The 17,137-nt window shown below is 42.1% G+C and overlaps 1 protein-coding gene across 1 annotated transcript in view; it reads left to right on the forward strand.

Moving 5' to 3' along the window:
* Nucleotides 1-8,006: 8,006 nt before the first annotated feature.
* The window catches only part of LOC311055764 (syntaxin-binding protein 4), a gene marked incomplete at its 5' end in the record, with an annotated part of 229,815 nt that continues 220,684 nt past the window's right edge, over nt 8,007-17,137 (forward strand). Inside the window, one exon of the mRNA XM_084072030.1 lies at nt 8,007-8,071. Coding sequence (XP_083928156.1) covers nt 8,007-8,071 — 65 coding nt within the window. The remainder of the gene's footprint in view (nt 8,072-17,137) is intronic.

The following is a 17,137-nucleotide window of genomic DNA, read 5'->3' on the forward strand; positions in this document are numbered from 1 at the left end:
TTAAGCCAAATCCAGGCTTGACAAAGTCGGGTCTGTATAAGCCTTGTTTATTCCGTTCCTCAAACGCCAAGCCAGGCTGAAAAGGAGCGACTTTGTCGAGCTAGACCTTGTCAAGCCAGGCTGTGTCGAGCCAGGATAATGAAGCCAGGCTTCACGTATTTCTATAAAAGACCATGAAAGTCGATAGCAGAATCCTTGAACTTGACCAATCATGGAGCCTAAAACCAGAGCGGCGTTCTTCTCTGTGGCTGAACAGCAGCACTGCAGCAGCTCATGGAATCATACAAGGAAGTAAAATGTATAAAGCAATAAAGGAAACGCGACCGCAATAAATAGATCCAGGGAGAAAGCGTGAAGTGTGTGTGTGTGTGTGTGTGTGTGTGTGTGTGTGTGTGTGTGTGTGTGTGTGTGTGTGTGTTTGCGACGGGACGGGGTGGGCGGGGGTGGGGGGTGACCGCGACGGCCTCGCGGTCAATTCACCTTTTGAGGAACAGGCCCCAGTTATATTTAATGAACTGGAGGCGTGTCCACATAAAAACATAATTTGAACACTTTCTGTACACTTTTTTGAAAAAAGATCTTCCTCCTAGTATAACCATAATACCTGATGATTATGTTTTAGGGGGATCACTGAAAATCACTGCACCCCGTCTTTAATGCATGTTCCACTAGTAACGAAAGTTGTCAAATAATTGTAGGAGAGTAAATAGCGACTAAAGACTAAAACTGAAGACATTTTCTCTGTGATTTTAGTTCATTTTAGTTAGTTCTGTAAACACACACGACTAGAGTTTCAGTTGCGTAGCGTTTTTTTGTAAAGTCTCATTTTGGTTAACAACATTATTATCATTTTTCAGTTCTGTTTTTTTAGTTAACCATAATAACCTTTTGACGTCCACCGGGTCTCAACGGTCTATCTTTTTATTTTTTTGCTCAGGAAATCCTCCATGATGCTGTGCTGGGATGCTTGGAAGTGTCTCTTTAATTTGTTCTTTTTTTTTTTCTTCTTCATTTTTTTCTCATGACTCAGCGCTTCGGGACACAAAACACACTGCAGGCGCTCCTCGTCTCCGTTTAATTTGTTCATTTTTAAACTTCCATTACTCAGCACCTCCAGACACAAAACACATTACAGCCGCTCCAACCTGAATGTATGTTTCTTTATATCATCGCTGTGTTTTCCACATAATGGCCTCAAACGACCATGATTGGACTTGGTAAAAAAAATATCCCAGAGATAGAGCGTGGTGAGAGTGATTTATATTTTGTCGTACAACAATTTCATGTGCTTATCTACAAGCGTGTAGATCTGCTGTGTTTGGCGAGTGACACCGTTGTAGTCTAAGTAACTAAGTAGCCATGGGAATCAACATTTCCAGAGCTACTGTATATGTGGCCCATAGGTCAGGCCATTGGCCACATGCCATTGTCATCTCCTCCATATTGAGACCATACTGAAATAGAGTATAATCTCTAGGATTATACTCCCTTTACTAAATCCAATACATCATTCACCTCATCTGTAAATATCCCCTGATTCTACTGAGCTTTATCACAATATGTTTTCTACTGTACTGTACTGTACTGTACTGTACTGTACTGTACTATACTGTACTGTACTGTACTGTACTGTACTGTACTGTACTGTACTGTACTGTGTTGTAATTGTATTGTATTGCAAGTATTACTGATTAATTGAGTACAATGGACCACAATGGAAACAAGCCTCTGGAGCTTTTTTGTGTTATCCTTTTGGCATGTCCTTTGACTGTACTACCTGTACTGTTGATAATCTAGTTAATAAATTATTCAATCAATCAATCGACCAAATACACCTGAATGACCTTATTCATTAAAAAAACACAAGAGGGGGGAATCTGAAAGGTATTACTTAAAGGACCACTTCACCCATCTTCATATCATTGGTCCTCACTAATGCTCATTATGATATTGTACAATTGTTTGTCTGTGTCTCAGAGGATGGCTGTGTGGACAGTTCAGAAACCTGCAGTGACATCATCGATGGGGAATCCAAGTTAATACAAAACTACAGCCTTTCTCTTCCTGGAAAGTTAGCGTAGAAGTATTTTTTTTAAATAAATCTTGTTTGTAATGGTCAAACATGCTTGCAAATGATGTCATTGGTAGGATAACTGTCCACAGCCGTTTGGCGCTTGGGTGGTGCAGTGGTGAAGTCCCTGCCCACCACCATGGAGGTTGTGGGTTTGAATCACAGTGGTGCATCGGGCTTTGTCGAGTGTCTATGCGAACACAATTGGCCCGTGTTCTGGGGAGGGAAGCCGGCCGGGGAGGGTGATATTGGTCATCGCATGTACTCCTAGGCTGGGGTGGCAACTGCAGGGAATGTTGGGCGGGAGGAGTAGTCCTCTCGGTGGGGGCTCCTCACTGGCAGGTGAGTCAGTAGGATACAACAGCAGTGACAACACAGGAATGTGTGTGGGGAGGAATTCATCGGCATAACAACTAAAATGGGGAGAAAAAAGGGGTACAAATTGGCTACTCTAAAAGAAAAAAAAAGAAATCTGTTCTTGACATTAAAAAGGTTGAGCATCACTGAACTAAACTGGGGTCCTCAACAGGGGGTCCTCAGAGTTAGGGGGGGTCACCAAATCTATGTGTTTAATCGTATTGTAATACGCTCTAAAGATGAACAGAACACAGAATAACATGTATTTGTTTTCATATTTCTTATTTTCTTAATTTAAGTGTAGGCCTATTATGTTTATAATATGTATTTTCTTTAGTCTTTTAACAGTGTACAGTGTATTTTCAGACAGTGAACTGTCTGAAAATACAAATTAACATGAATCCAACACAACGCTACACAATGATAGTGCTGTCAAACAAGTCTACAATCTAAGTTTAATCCCCTAACCCTAACCCTAAGGGGTCCTTGGCCTGAAAAACATTGAAGACCCCTGATCTGCACTGTGAAATCCTCAGTGTTCATTTAACGCTGAGCCTTTACATTTGGTTCCATTTGTACAATCTCAGAGGTACAGACCTAAGGGTCCATTTGGTTCCATTTGTACACTCTCAGAGGTACAGACCCACAAGGGTCCATTTGGACCCCTGTGGACCCAACCGTTGAGAACCAGTGATGTAAATGCTGAGCAGCTGCCAGGTCTCCTGCAGTTTCAAAGCCTACAGAGAGAGGGCGCTGACTCCACTGCAGTGAATATCAAACTGCAGCCAGCTCATTTGATTCAGGGTAGCAACTATCCATTATAAAAAACATGTTAAGCAATTATTCTATTCTGTAATACAAAACAGAAAATAATAAATCATTAATAATATTTAGGGCCCTACTACTCACACAAAACTCACGCAAATCATAACACATTATCTTGGAATCATGTGATCAAGGAGTTTCTTCAGATTCTTAATTTTCCCTTCTGATTTGCTACAATTGACATCAAAATGTTGCAGGTGCGGCCCTTTTTTTAATCACACATTGAGGGGCCTCTAAACAACAAAGAGCCAAAACCAATTTCACTTCCACCCATAGGAGGTGCTACAAATCACTGTTGGTTGCAGAAACATGTTTTTTTTTTTGTTGTTTTACCAAGTTAGGCACAAATGCTCTTGTGAGTCATTTGACAATGACAGTCAAACACGGTTTTCATACCCCTGGCTCTATTTTTGGCACTGCTAAAGCCGCACCCGTGGCCCACTAGCCGTGAATTTCAGCCCATTACCCGTGAATTATAATAGGATAAGGGAGCTGGCACTGTCCCTACTACTGTCCCAGGTGAACTCGAAGAAAACAATCTTCAAAATTCATAGCGTGGCACGAGCCTGTTCCATGTGTACCCTCTCAGAGTTGCAGACCTGTAAGGGTCCAAACTATTGATCTACTTTGCTGGGGACAGCCCTTACGGGGTCGGGTCCATTTGGTTCCATTTGTACACTCTATTTTAAGAGTTACCAACTATTTAGCTGGGGACACCCTGGAACCCCATTAAGGACCCCTGGGGTGTCCCCCGACCCCACTTTGAGAACCACTGGTCTGGAAGATGTCAACAGAAGGCCAACACGTTGTTAAACCCATATTAACCCTCATTTCATTTTTAAAGGACAACTTTGTGTTTTTTTTACAACAAGGGTTATTTTTAATAGTTTGTAATGATAACAATTTAAAAGATGAGAAATGTGTAATTAATTAATTAATTACAAATTTATGTTGACGATTAATTGTCACAGATATAATTGCGATTAACGATTTGATTGTGTTTTTGGCATTGAACATTGGAACATATAAATACAATTTTAATTTCTGTTTTCTTTTTAGGCCTCATAATCACACATTGCACAGGGCAGATGACAAATAACTTAAATGCATGAATAATTTTATACTTTTTAAAAAAGTGCGGGAATAGACCATAGACTGTAAAAAAGAATGGACAATGCCACTCCCCTGCTTTCTACAGAACGAAAATGAAGCCGATAGTTCAGGAACATGCATTCCTCCATCGTTAATATATACAGTTGGCCACGTCCGGAACTCAAACGCTATTGGTTGAGACCAGACACGTGACCAGCGAACCGGAAAACACCCCCAAAAATGCTATTGGTTGGGTAGCTTGTCAATCAAGAGCGGGGGCGGGGAATGAATGCTATTGGTTGTGTAGGTTGTCAATCAAATCATCCCGCCCCTCCTGGAGCATAGCCTACTTTATCGTCAATTTTAGAATAAATGGGACCATAATTTAGCAAAACGCATATCATGATGATTGAAAGGAGACTTTAAACTAGCAACTGGAAGCATATAGAATTTATGACAATTTTTATTACGGTAAGAAAATCTAGTCTAAAGTTTGTCAAAAACCCATTCACTTGCGCTAAAATAAATTCTTTCTGACACTTCAGGTCGGCGCAGGGTAAAACAGCGCCACTCTGGCCATTCATAAGCTTCCGTGTTGGCCTCATCGTAAATATCCAAGCCTTGCCCCTTGGAATAGACGTAGCAAGTTGGGATCGCCCCCTAGTGGTCCGTTTCCACTGAATCCACTATCAGAATAAATCAGAATCAATCTATATGGTTGAAACCCCAAATAATCTATAATTTATAGAAGGTATTTTCAATGGATTCTGTTACTATTGGGTATGCTAAATAACACAAAAAAAAATCTAGGAACATCAAACTTCTGGAAAGGCATCGTTTTCAAGATGGCACATATTAGGCCTTTTAAGCTCCTGGCATTTTAAGCTCCCGCCATCTTGAAAATGATGTCTTTACAGGAGTTTGATTTTTTATTTAGCATACCCAATAGTAACAGAATCCATTGAAAGTCTACTAACCTAATGTAATATAGGATTCATTGGAAACAGACCACTAGGGGGCAATCCCAACTTGCTTCCGATGGTTTTTGAAAACCTTATGCCCATACCTAAAATCTAAAACTTGTCACCAAGTGCACAATTGTTATATGATTTTTTATATATTCCCTCCCCGCTTATAAGCATGTTAAGCTCCCGCCAGCCATCGTGGACGCCAACCTGAAAATTATGCGTTTCTAGAAGTTCGATTTTCCTAAATGTTTTGTATGTTATTTAGCATACCCAATAGTAACAGAATCCATCGAAAATCTCTTCCATCAATTATTTGGGGTTTCAACCATACCTATCTAATATTGGATTCATTGGAAACAGACCACTAGGGGGCGATCCCAACTTGCATCCAATGTTTTTTGAAAACCTTATGCCCATACCTAACACCATGCCAAAAATCAAAAACTTCCAAGTGCACGATCTTGATGATTTCGGCCGAATTCCCTCCAAGCTACAATGTTTGAAACCTCAAAATATGGCTAGTAGTAGTTAATGCATGAAGCTAGAAGCTACAGTTAAAAAATATTGCTTCCAGCTTCCAATCCTCAGTGTTAATGCAACTCTGAGAGTGTACAAATGGAACCAAATGGACCTGTAAAGGGTCCATTTGGTTCCATTTGTACACTCTCAGAGATACAGACACAAGTGAGACCTGTAAGGGTCCATTGGGTTCCTATAACTATCAATCGTCTGGGGACCCCCTGGAACCCCCTAAAGGACCCCTGGGGTCCCCGGACCCCATGCTGAGAACCACAGGTCTAACCTACACATCATTAACACAATAACTGCATTACTAGTGGATTTGTGTAACTAGTGAATTACAGCCCTTTAACACGGTACTTGGGCACATAGATATATTTATATAAATCTATGCTTGGGCAAGACAAACGTCACATTGATTACATCATGTGTGGAACTCCTTATTTGGGCATATTTGCGCACAAGGAAGGACACAGGCAGACAGGCGGACAGACGGACAGACGGACAGACAGACAGACAGACAGACAGACAGACAGACAGACAGACAGACAGACAGACAGACAGACAGACAGACAGACAGACAGGCAGGCAGGCAGACAGACAGACAGACAGACAGACAGATAATATTATAGCCCCTGCGTGGCGCTGTTTCTGTATATTTGGACAGTCTGATTTGAAACGTAATGCTTGGGTTATCTTGAGGAAGGTTCCTCATTTCCTCTGCATTGAATACATTCAATGCAGATGGAATTGATTGATTGATGTAGGCTACTTTATTTAGTAAGACATGAGAACAACAGTAGGCCTACAGTACATGGAAGCAATTCACAGTACACGGTCTACGCCTAAACTGGATAACTCATAAAGCACTGCTTGTTTAAAATGAGTTCCCATCACTCACACAAATCATGATGACATATAAGAGACAGACAGATATACACTAATCGGAATCAGTGTGTGTGTGTGTGTGTGTGTGTGTGTGTGTGTGTGTGTGTGTGTGTGTGTGTGTGCGTGCGTGCGTGCGTGCGTGCGTGCGTGGTGATGGCAATAACTTATTCTTTCCAAAACAAATTTGCTTTCAAATTTCGATTTGAAACTTTGTAGGCTATTATGTTACATTCAAGAAAATGGACGAATGAATGAATGAACGAACGAACGAGTGAATGAATGAACGAGTGTCTGAATGAATGAATGAATTAATTAATGAATGAATGAACCCACACAATGTGAAGTTTCACCGCGGCATGCAGAGGCTATATCTCTCCAGCCAACCCTGCTCCAGCTATAGTCTCCTCATCCATCTCAATCCTCCCAGCAGTCCAGTCTCAACATCACGGTGTCCAGCTATACTGTAGCTGCCACTGTATAGCTATAGAGAGAGGCTTGATTCTGCTGCACAACACAACACAACACAACACAACACAACACAACACAACACAACACAACACAACACAACACAACACAACACACAAGGACAGAGACAGAGACAGAGACAGACCCAACCACCGGAGGGGGGGGGGGAGAGAGAGAGAGAGAGAGAGAGAGAGAGAGAGAGAGAGAGAGGGGGGGGGGACCATGGCAGCATGACGGTGCCGCATCATCACGGCCGAAAAACAAGCGCTCCGATCCGGCGGCCCAAACGGACGGGATAACGGGAACCCAAGAAGAGACCCCCCCCCCCCCCCCCCCCCCCCCACACACACACACACACACACACACACACACACACACACACATGTCGCTCCCATCCTAGCGAAGGGAACACCTACTGTAGGCTTTTCTTTTTGTTTTGCAGTGTGTGTGCACGCGCGCGTGTGTGTGTTAGAGAGAGAGAGAGAGAGAGAGAGAGAGAGAGAGAGAGAGAGAGAGCGTGTGCGTGCGTGCGCCGCGCGTCTCATTGATTTGACAGCGGGGGTATCGCAGAGAGATGAAGCAGCCAGTGGTGGATGTGATGCTGTGGTGCTGATGCTGCTGACACAGCCTCTGGTTAGAAGAAGCCTGTTATAGCCGAGGCTAATATATAACACACCGTCAGGTGGAATCGGGGCCCGAGGTGGAAGAGGACACTGTATCCGCCAGTGAGGCTGCTTCGGTCGGCTTGTGAAAGGAGCATTTCTCGGGGCTGGTTGTGGTTGTTGGAGGACTGATCACCTCGGCTCGGTTCGCATGCCGCTATGTCGCTGCTCAAGCACGGAGCGAGGGAGCTTGAGCGCTTCGATGGACTCTCGCTCCTGTACTGGTGAGTGATGATGATGATGGGGCTGTTTCTGTTGTTATGTATATATGCGCTTGTTTGGGGGATAAATATGGTTCCCAACCGTTGTTTTTATGTTGTATTTATTTTATTTATGTCATGGGTCCCACTTTGACGCCACCGGCCGTTATTCCATTCGATTCTGGGACCCCACACTGTGAAATCCTCAAAGTTAATTTAACTCCGAGTGTGTACAAATGGAACCAAATGGACCCGTACGAGTTACAGACCCGTTAGGGTCGATTTGGACCCTCTTGGTGGGCCGCCGGACCCCCAGTGGGTTAAACAATCAATCGTTAAAGAATATCAAATGATTGGCTGCTTTTATTCACATTATCTGGGACCTCTATGGGTATACTGACGCGTTACCAGGGGCAACGATTGTTGATGGAGTACCTCTTTGCTAATAGGTAGCAATGGTTGAGCTAATTTGACAGAACTATACCTTGAAATACATAATGGTAGGCTAAATGTTGTTATTATGGAAATGAATCTAACTATGAGGTTAAGAAGTTGTTATTGTGCTATAAGGTTCTCAAACTTTTTCATGTGAAGGACCCCCAAATGAAAGTATATTTGGCCGCAGACCCCCATCTGAAAATATTTTGTGCCTACCCCATACAAGATTTGTGTTCTTAAAATGTTTCAAAAAGACTCAAACACTTCTCGCATTCTTTCAAGAGTTTTTCAAAATAGCAGATCTATAAGCTCTCAAGGCATCTCATCACAATGTGTTCTGAGCTTGTAGATCAGCTATTTTCAAATAGCCTATAGGGTTGAAGTGGTTAAACTGATGTTTATGCTATATTAACTAATTTTGCTGGGGACCCCCTGGAACCCCCTGAATGACCCCTGGGGGTCCCCGGACCCCACTTTGAGAACCCCTGCTAGAGATACACTTGTTATACTGTAGATGGATTACTACACATCATTAAGGTTTGCAATTAAGTGATGCTCAACCATATCACATATAATATAGAATCTTAACATATTATAAGTATTTTATGGGTATTTCCTTTGCAACTGTAGCCTATATTCAATCTTATGTGGCAAGGGCACAAGTCTGTACATATCTATCTATCTATCTATCTATCTATCTATCTATCTATCTATCTATCTATCTATCTATCTATCTATCTATCTACAGTGTATCTATATGTGTGTAGGTTGTGATCCTCCTTAATTAACAAGAACCTGGGTAGCGGTGTAAAGTAACTTAAGTACATTTACTCAAGCACTGTACTTAAGTACAATTTTGAGGTACTTTTATTTTACTGGAGTATTTCCAATTGTCTATACTTTTACTTCCACTCCACTACATCTCAGAGGCAAATATTGTACTTTTACTCCACTACAATTATTTGATAACTTTAGTTACTAGTTACTTTGTATTTTGATTATGATTACAAAACATACAGTAACCACTTAAGCCCCTATATACATTTCGGCCATTTGAAAATAGCAGATCTTGTGAGCTTGTAGATCTGCTATTAGATCTGCTATTTTCAAAACATTTTTGTACATTTGAAAACTTGAAATGGGACATTCTGCATAATGAGTACTTCTACTTTTGGTACTTATAGTACATTTTAATGTCAATACTTTTGTACTTTTACTCAAGTACATTTTGAATTCTTGTACTGGAGTATTTCTATATTGCAGTATTGATATACTTTACTTAGTAAAACATTTGAGTACTTTTTCCACCACTGGACCCGGATCCTGCGGTCATGTTTGTGACAGGTCACTGACCTTAAACGCGTGTGGCAATGTGTTCATGTGTGGCACATGTAACTCTAACATATGTGACCTCCTGCAGGCCCTTATAACCATAAGGGCCTGCTGGAGGTCACATATGCACCCATGTGTACACTGTGTACAAATGAACTGTCAAGAGTTACATTTAAACAGATGCTAACTGTATACATTCATGTTTTACCTGGGGACCTATAATTCCAATGTGTAGATTGTTACTTCGATAAAATAGGCCTATTGCTTAGGTAGATGCTATAGGTTATTTGTTTACCAGTGATCCTGTATAGTTTCAAATACATGCTGACATTTTTAAAGAATATTGTTTAGAATGATGCTAGGTCCATTGTTTACCTGGTATCCTATAGTTTCAATGTACAGATTATTATTTTTGATAGAATATTGTTTAGACTGATGCTACAGTAGGTCCATTGTTTACCTGGTATCCTATAGTTTCAATGTACAGATTATTATTTTTGATAGAATATTGTTTAGACTGATGCTAGGTCCATTGTTTACCTGGTATCCTATAGTTTCAATGTACAGATTATTATTTTTGATAGAATATTGTTTAGACTGATGCTAGGTTCATTGTTTACCTGGTATCCTATAGTTTCAATGTACAGATTATTATTTTTGATAGAATATTGTTTAGACTGATTCTAGGTTCTTGGTTTACCTGTGATAGTGTCTTATAGCACTACACTGTCTATCTGCATTCTACTGTGTGATTTCCTTGCCTATTGTAAGACGGATAAGAGCGGATAAGAGTGTCTGCTAAACGCCTAAAATGAATACTTAGTACTATTTTAGTACTGTGCGGACATACAGTACACCATAGATCTTTGTGTTTTTGGATAATTTAGAGCACTGGTCCTCAAAGGGTTCGGGACCACCTAGAGGTCCAAATGGATCCTTACAGGTTTGTAACTCTTGGGTACAAATGGAACCAATGGACCCTTACCGGTCCATAACTCAGAGAGTGTACAAATAGAACCAAATGGACCCTTACAGGTCTGTAACACTGAGAGTGTACAATTTACAATTAAGGTATTTAGCAGACGCTCTTAATCCAGAGCTATTTACACATTTTACAGTAAGCAAGGACAACACAAGGTAACATGTATAGAAATAGTAATCTACTAATAAACTAATACATAAGTAAACCAATAACCTATCATCAGTCTAACAGAGAATATCAAAACATAATCTGTACATTGAAACTATACACACTCTACGATGCCAGGTCAACAATGACCTGGCATCTGTCTACATAACATGCTATCTAAATTACCTTTTAGCCTTTGCATAAGCCTGCAAGGTTGTCAAGGCTAGGGCAAGTGCTACGGCAAGTGCTACGGGCTAAGGTGGAGTCTGAAGAAGTGAGTCTTCAGATTATGGCGTAAGATTGGGAGTGAGTCTGCAGTTCTAATTGCAATAGGGAGCTTGTTCCATAGTTTGGGAGCCAGAAAGGAGAAGAGTCTGGGATGTGTGAAGCGTTGTCCCGGATGTTTTAGGGAAGGTTCTGACAGCTTCCCTGTGTACGAATGGAACCAAATGGACCCTTACCAGTCTGTAACTCTGAGAGTGTACAACCAAATCCATTTGGTTCCATGTCTACACTCTGATTTAAACACAGATGATTTTACAGTGTAAATCAGGATTCCAGAGATACAAACCCTATCAGACGGGGGTCCTTGAAATCAACTCAAAGGATGTGTGGGAGCAATATTGAGGGACAGAGAGAGAGAGAGAGAGAGAGGCAGAGGCAGAGAGAGAGAGGCAGAGGCAGAGAGAGGCAGAGGCAGAGAGAGAGCTAGAGCTAGAGGCAGAGCGCCAGTTAAGAGTTAATTCAGTGATGTGAAGGAAAAGGGACGAGGGAGGGGAGGAGGAGTACAGGGGACGTAGTTGCTGAGTCGACAGTGAAGCCGAAGGTAGTTGGAAGCACTTGAAATGCAGAGCTGAAGGCTAGGTGTCTCTCATCATTACGCGCACATCTCCAAGGAGAAGGCAAGGAAGGGCCACCAACCAACCGACCAACCGACCAACCAACCAACCGACCAACCAACCGCCTCACCGCTGTCCCCACTACCTAACTACCCACCTATACCTACCTAAAGACACCCCTGCCTGCCGCTACTAGAAGCCCAGTGCTATGTTTCTCTCCTCCAAGAAGTTGCCCGAGCTCTGGGATTATTTCATGATCTATGCCACCGGAGCCCTGGACTGGAACCCGGACAGCAAGCCCGTCGATCTGGGGCTCTTCCCCATCCGGATGAACCCCGAATTTAAGTACGAGGAAAGGTTCCCGGATAACAGGTAATAACACACGGAGAGCAGAGAGAGGCGGAGAGAGACGGAGACGGAGACGAGAGAGAGAGAGAGAATGTAGAAAATGTTGTAGAGATGTGGGGGGGGGGGAAACATCCTCAGTGTCCATTTAGCGTGTGTAACCGCTTCGGTTCCATTTGTGTTTGTGTGTCCTCTCTCGGACACTCATGATCTTACAGCGTGCCACAGGCGTTTAAAGGAGGGGGGGGGGAGGGGGGGGTAGGTCGTGTGGAACATACCCCACCAATGTGAGCAGAGACGTGATTGGTGCCACCCCCACCCCCACACCTCCACATCCTTCAACGATTCCATGCATCTCTCATCATCACACAGACGTGGTTTCTCCTTCGTCTTTCTCCCCCCCGTATCTGTCCGTCCGTCCGTCCGTCCGCCCGTCCGTCCTATAAAACGAACGGGGGTGTCATTTGTTTTGCTTCGGTGAATCACTACCCACCCCCCACCCCCCCACCCCCTCTCCTCCCCCCTCTTTTTTTCCCTCTCGAAACGTGCGGGGTAGGGGATGGATGGATGCAACCCGTTCCGGGTTGCCGTAGCAACCTAACGTCATGTGGGGATGGATGAGAGGGAGCCTTGGTGCTGCTGTGCTGCTGCTGCTGTTGTGGCCGATCTATACTTCGCCTCACACTGGCTGCCACACGGCGGAAACAGACGATCTACAAGCTCGCAAGATGCAAGCTTGTAGATCGTCTGTTTCCGCCGCGCGGCACCGACGCGCATCCCAAGTATAAATCAGGCTTTAGGAGAGACCGCTTGGGGGTGGGGTGAATGGAATTGATTTTTGTATTATGATTTTTTCCGTTCCCCTCCATCCCCGTGCGAGCTCTCCAGCCCGGTGATGATGTCCTCCCTGGCCCGTTGTTGTCCTGATTCAGAGCTTCCTTTTTAAATAATCTTTTAAGATAAGACAATGGTTTATAAGAAGGAGCTTTTTTTGACCAGATACTATTGGAAAAATGTGCCGCAAGGATAAATGAAATCTCGAAGGCACTGCTGGGACTTGGCAGCAGCCGTACAGCTGCCCCAGCAAGAAGAGAGAGAGAGAGGCAGAGTCCTGCAGCATTATTTCTTGGAGATAAAGGGGATGTGGGTGGAGGGGGCCCACATTAGTGAAATCGACTTGAAAGCTTTAATGTACAGATAGCTGCGTTATTTGTGCCCGGAGGATGAGGAATAGCATGCATGATGTTATTATCCATCATGCAATGACAAGTATTGGGGATAAATGGTACAAAAACTGAAAGCAATTGCAATTTGTAAATACATGTTTTTGTTTATATATTTGATTGTTTATTTGTTTGTTAGTACACATTTGTTTATATATATATATATATATATATATATATATATATATATATATATATATATATATATATATATATATATATATATATTGTATATATATATATTGTATATATATATATATATATATATATATATATATATATATATATATATATATATATATATATATATATATATATATATATATATATATTTATACACTTATATATATATATATACATATAGTTTTTTTATTGGCGTGGAATATCAAACATATCCCACAAGTTTGAGTGGGATTAGAGCGTGATTTTATCCCACGACATGCCAGAACCGGAATGTGGATGAGATAACGTATTCGAGATAAAAGTATTCCGTGTACGATCGCTTAAAACATTTTGTTCCTGTTAAGTCACACATTTCCCTGGATATGACGAGGCTGGTCTCTTTGGACACGTGTGCAGGTCAAACACTCACTGACATGACAGATGTCAGAGCATTTGTTTGAGTTCGATATAGTTCCCCTGGTTCTCAATATGGGCGGTCCGGGGACCCCCAGAGGTCGTTCCAGGGGGGTCCCCAGCTAAGTGATTGATAGATGGTTCTGAAGCAAATAGACCCTTGCAGGTCTGTAACTCTCAGAGTTAAAATAATGTAGCTGCACAATTTTACAGTGAGGGGTACCGGAGATTAAAAAAACTGACATCAAATGAGGGTCCGTGGTGTGATGTATATCAAACTGGGGGTCCTTGAAACAAAAACAAGTTGAGAATCACTGCTAATAGCGAATAGGCTTTTTTTGTTGCATAAATTGCAATTCCACATCTACCACTCACTGTACAAGGACATTGTACCCTCGCCTTCCCCCCGCTCCCTGCAGCTTTCAGAAGCAGGTGCATTAGAATGCGATGCAGGCGCTGCACCTGGGCTATGCTGGTGGCTGTTTCGCACAAAAAGCAGCGGACATTAGCCTGCAGTTACAGTTTAGTGTGCCTCTCTATCAAAAGACGGGTTAAATCAGGCTATTCATTCCGCGCATGACGCGAGAATGACGTGTTTTCTGTGAAAAAAGGCTTTGTTCAGGTTTGCAAAGTTTAAATGGGGGTGTTTTATCTCTTGACTGCGTTGTTGGCTCGTTCTCCTTTATACAGATGCCTCTGTATTTATATACAGTACAGGTTTACTGGAGTATTTCCAATTTCCAATACTTTTACTTCTACTCCACTACATCTCAGAGGCAAATATTGTACTTTTACTCCACTACAATTATTTGAAAACTGTAGTTACTAGTTACTTTGTAGATATTGATTATTATTACAAAACATAAAGTAACCACTTCAGCCCTATATATAGCCCCATTTAGAACCTCTCCCTCCGCTATCTAGCTCCGAGATGAGGTCCTACGTGGTCCGGTGCCGTTTGAGCAGGACATTGTCGAATATATTCCACTTTTCCATGTTTCTTACCCCTTTCTGCACATCGTATCCAAAAAGTAAAGGTTTTCTGAAATGCTCTCAGATATTTTAACTTCTAGTGTGCAATAAAATATATCCAACAAGTTGAAAAACACGTTTAAATCGCTTCTCTCCTCAGCCGGTTCCATAATATTATGCATTAGAAGATTCAATTCAACATTTGACGAGTAGGGGAATCAGTAATGTCTCCTCTGTGGGCGCAACTTGCGGGTATGTCTTAAAAACATTTAGGAGAGAAGCGATTTAAAAGTTTTTTTTCAACTCGTTGGATAGATTTTATTGCGCGCTAGAAGTTAAAACATCTGAGAGCATTGCAGAAAACCTTTACTTTTTAGATACGATGTGCAGAAAGGGGTAAGAAACATGTAAAGTGGAAAATGTTCGAAAATGTCCAGCGGAGGGAGAGGTTCCGATTGGAACTACCCTATATACATTCCGGTCATTTGAAAATAGCCGATCTATTTTCAATTAGACCAAATAGCAGATCTACAAGCTCACAATGCGTCGCGTCACGACGCATTGTGAGCTTGAAGATCTGCTATTTGGTCTATTTGACAGAGGGACACTGAACATTTTGAAACATTTCCACATAGGGTGATTTATACATAGTTGTTTGCAGTTGTGGTAACACCAAAAATAGCTGAAAGCTCATAGCGCATCGTAGTGCGGCACCTTATGAGCTTATAAATCGTCTGTTTCTGGTGTGCCACACTGGTGCGCAAATCGAGAGCAAATCAGGATTTATTCAAGTTAGATTGATATGTGTGTTCCCAGGACATACCTCTCTAGCATGACAATTGATGCACAGCCGGTCATTGTTTCAAGCTTGTAGATCTTGTGATGCTCTTGTGTAAGCTTGTACTATGATCAAGTACAGCGTCAAAAAAGTTAAAATATGGAGATAAGAGGTTTCTGACTCAGACCAACGATTGTCAATGTGTGTGTGTGTGTGTGTGTGTGTGTGTGTGTGTGTGTGTGTGGCCAATACTGGCCAATGCCAGGAACCTTACCCCCCACCACGCACGCACGCACGCACGCAAGCGCGCGCGCGCACGCACACACACACACACACACACACACACACACACACACACACACACACACACACACACACACACACACACACACACACACACACACACACACACTGGCACCAGTGGTGGAAAAAAGTACTCAAATGTTTTACTTAAGTAAAAGTATCAACACAGCAATGTAGAAATACTCTGTTACAAGCGAAATTGGTTTGGTCACGTTTCAGCGTCTTGCTCAGGGACACTTTGACATATAATAATAGGAGGGCCGGAGGGGCAAACCAGTGACCTTCTGATAACCACTCTGAATTACATGATATTGTCGCTGTTGGGCAGAAACATCTTATCTCCATTTGTGATTTTTGACACCCTACTTGATCACACATCACACAAAAGTATCAAAAAATAGCAGAACCACAAGCTCGAGCTCAAGCTTGTAGATCTGCTACTTTTGCCTTTTTTTTTTATTTGAATCCTGAAAAAGTTACAGTTTTGGACTCAAGGTTTCCGCCCGACAGACACGATATACGTATAATATCTCACAATGTCACAATTACCAGTGGAACCGAGTCAAACTAAATATAAATGCCTACAATTCCAAGTGCTTGTCAGGGTGGGGGGGTCCCAGTTCAAATATGTTTTGTTTTTGTTTTTTTTGGGGTGGGGGGTAGTTTGGGAACCCTTGGTGTTGGTAAGACATCTCCTAACCAGTGAAAATGTTTTCTTCAGTGATCCGGTGTCCTGCGGTATAAGCTGTGTGCCATCTTGTCCTGCCATGCATGGTTACATAAGCAGCGATATACTGGCTGTGTTGCCGTGGTAACACCCTCATATATCAACATTCAAAGTCGCCTGTCACGCTGAAAACAAGAGGTTTGCATTTTTCAACAGCCAATTATTGAATTGTTTGTTTACTCGCCTGTTATTCCCACATCAATCTTACGCTAACCCTGTCAGTGAGAGAGCTATACATCAGTGGGCCTCAAACGCTTTAGGACCCCCAAATTAATATATACGTTGTCGGCCCATCTGAAAAGATTTAGGAGCAGAGAAACAAAACTATTCCAAATTTTCAATTATTTTTTTAAGGTTTTCTGAAAATAGCTGAGGGGTTAAAGTGATTAAACTACTATATTGACTAAATCCCCCTGAGGAACCCCTGG

Source organism: Gymnoscopelus microlampas (genome assembly GCF_963454915.1).
Source record: "Gymnoscopelus microlampas genome assembly, chromosome: 11".
NCBI classification, from domain to species: Eukaryota; Metazoa; Chordata; class Actinopteri; order Myctophiformes; family Myctophidae; genus Gymnoscopelus; species Gymnoscopelus microlampas.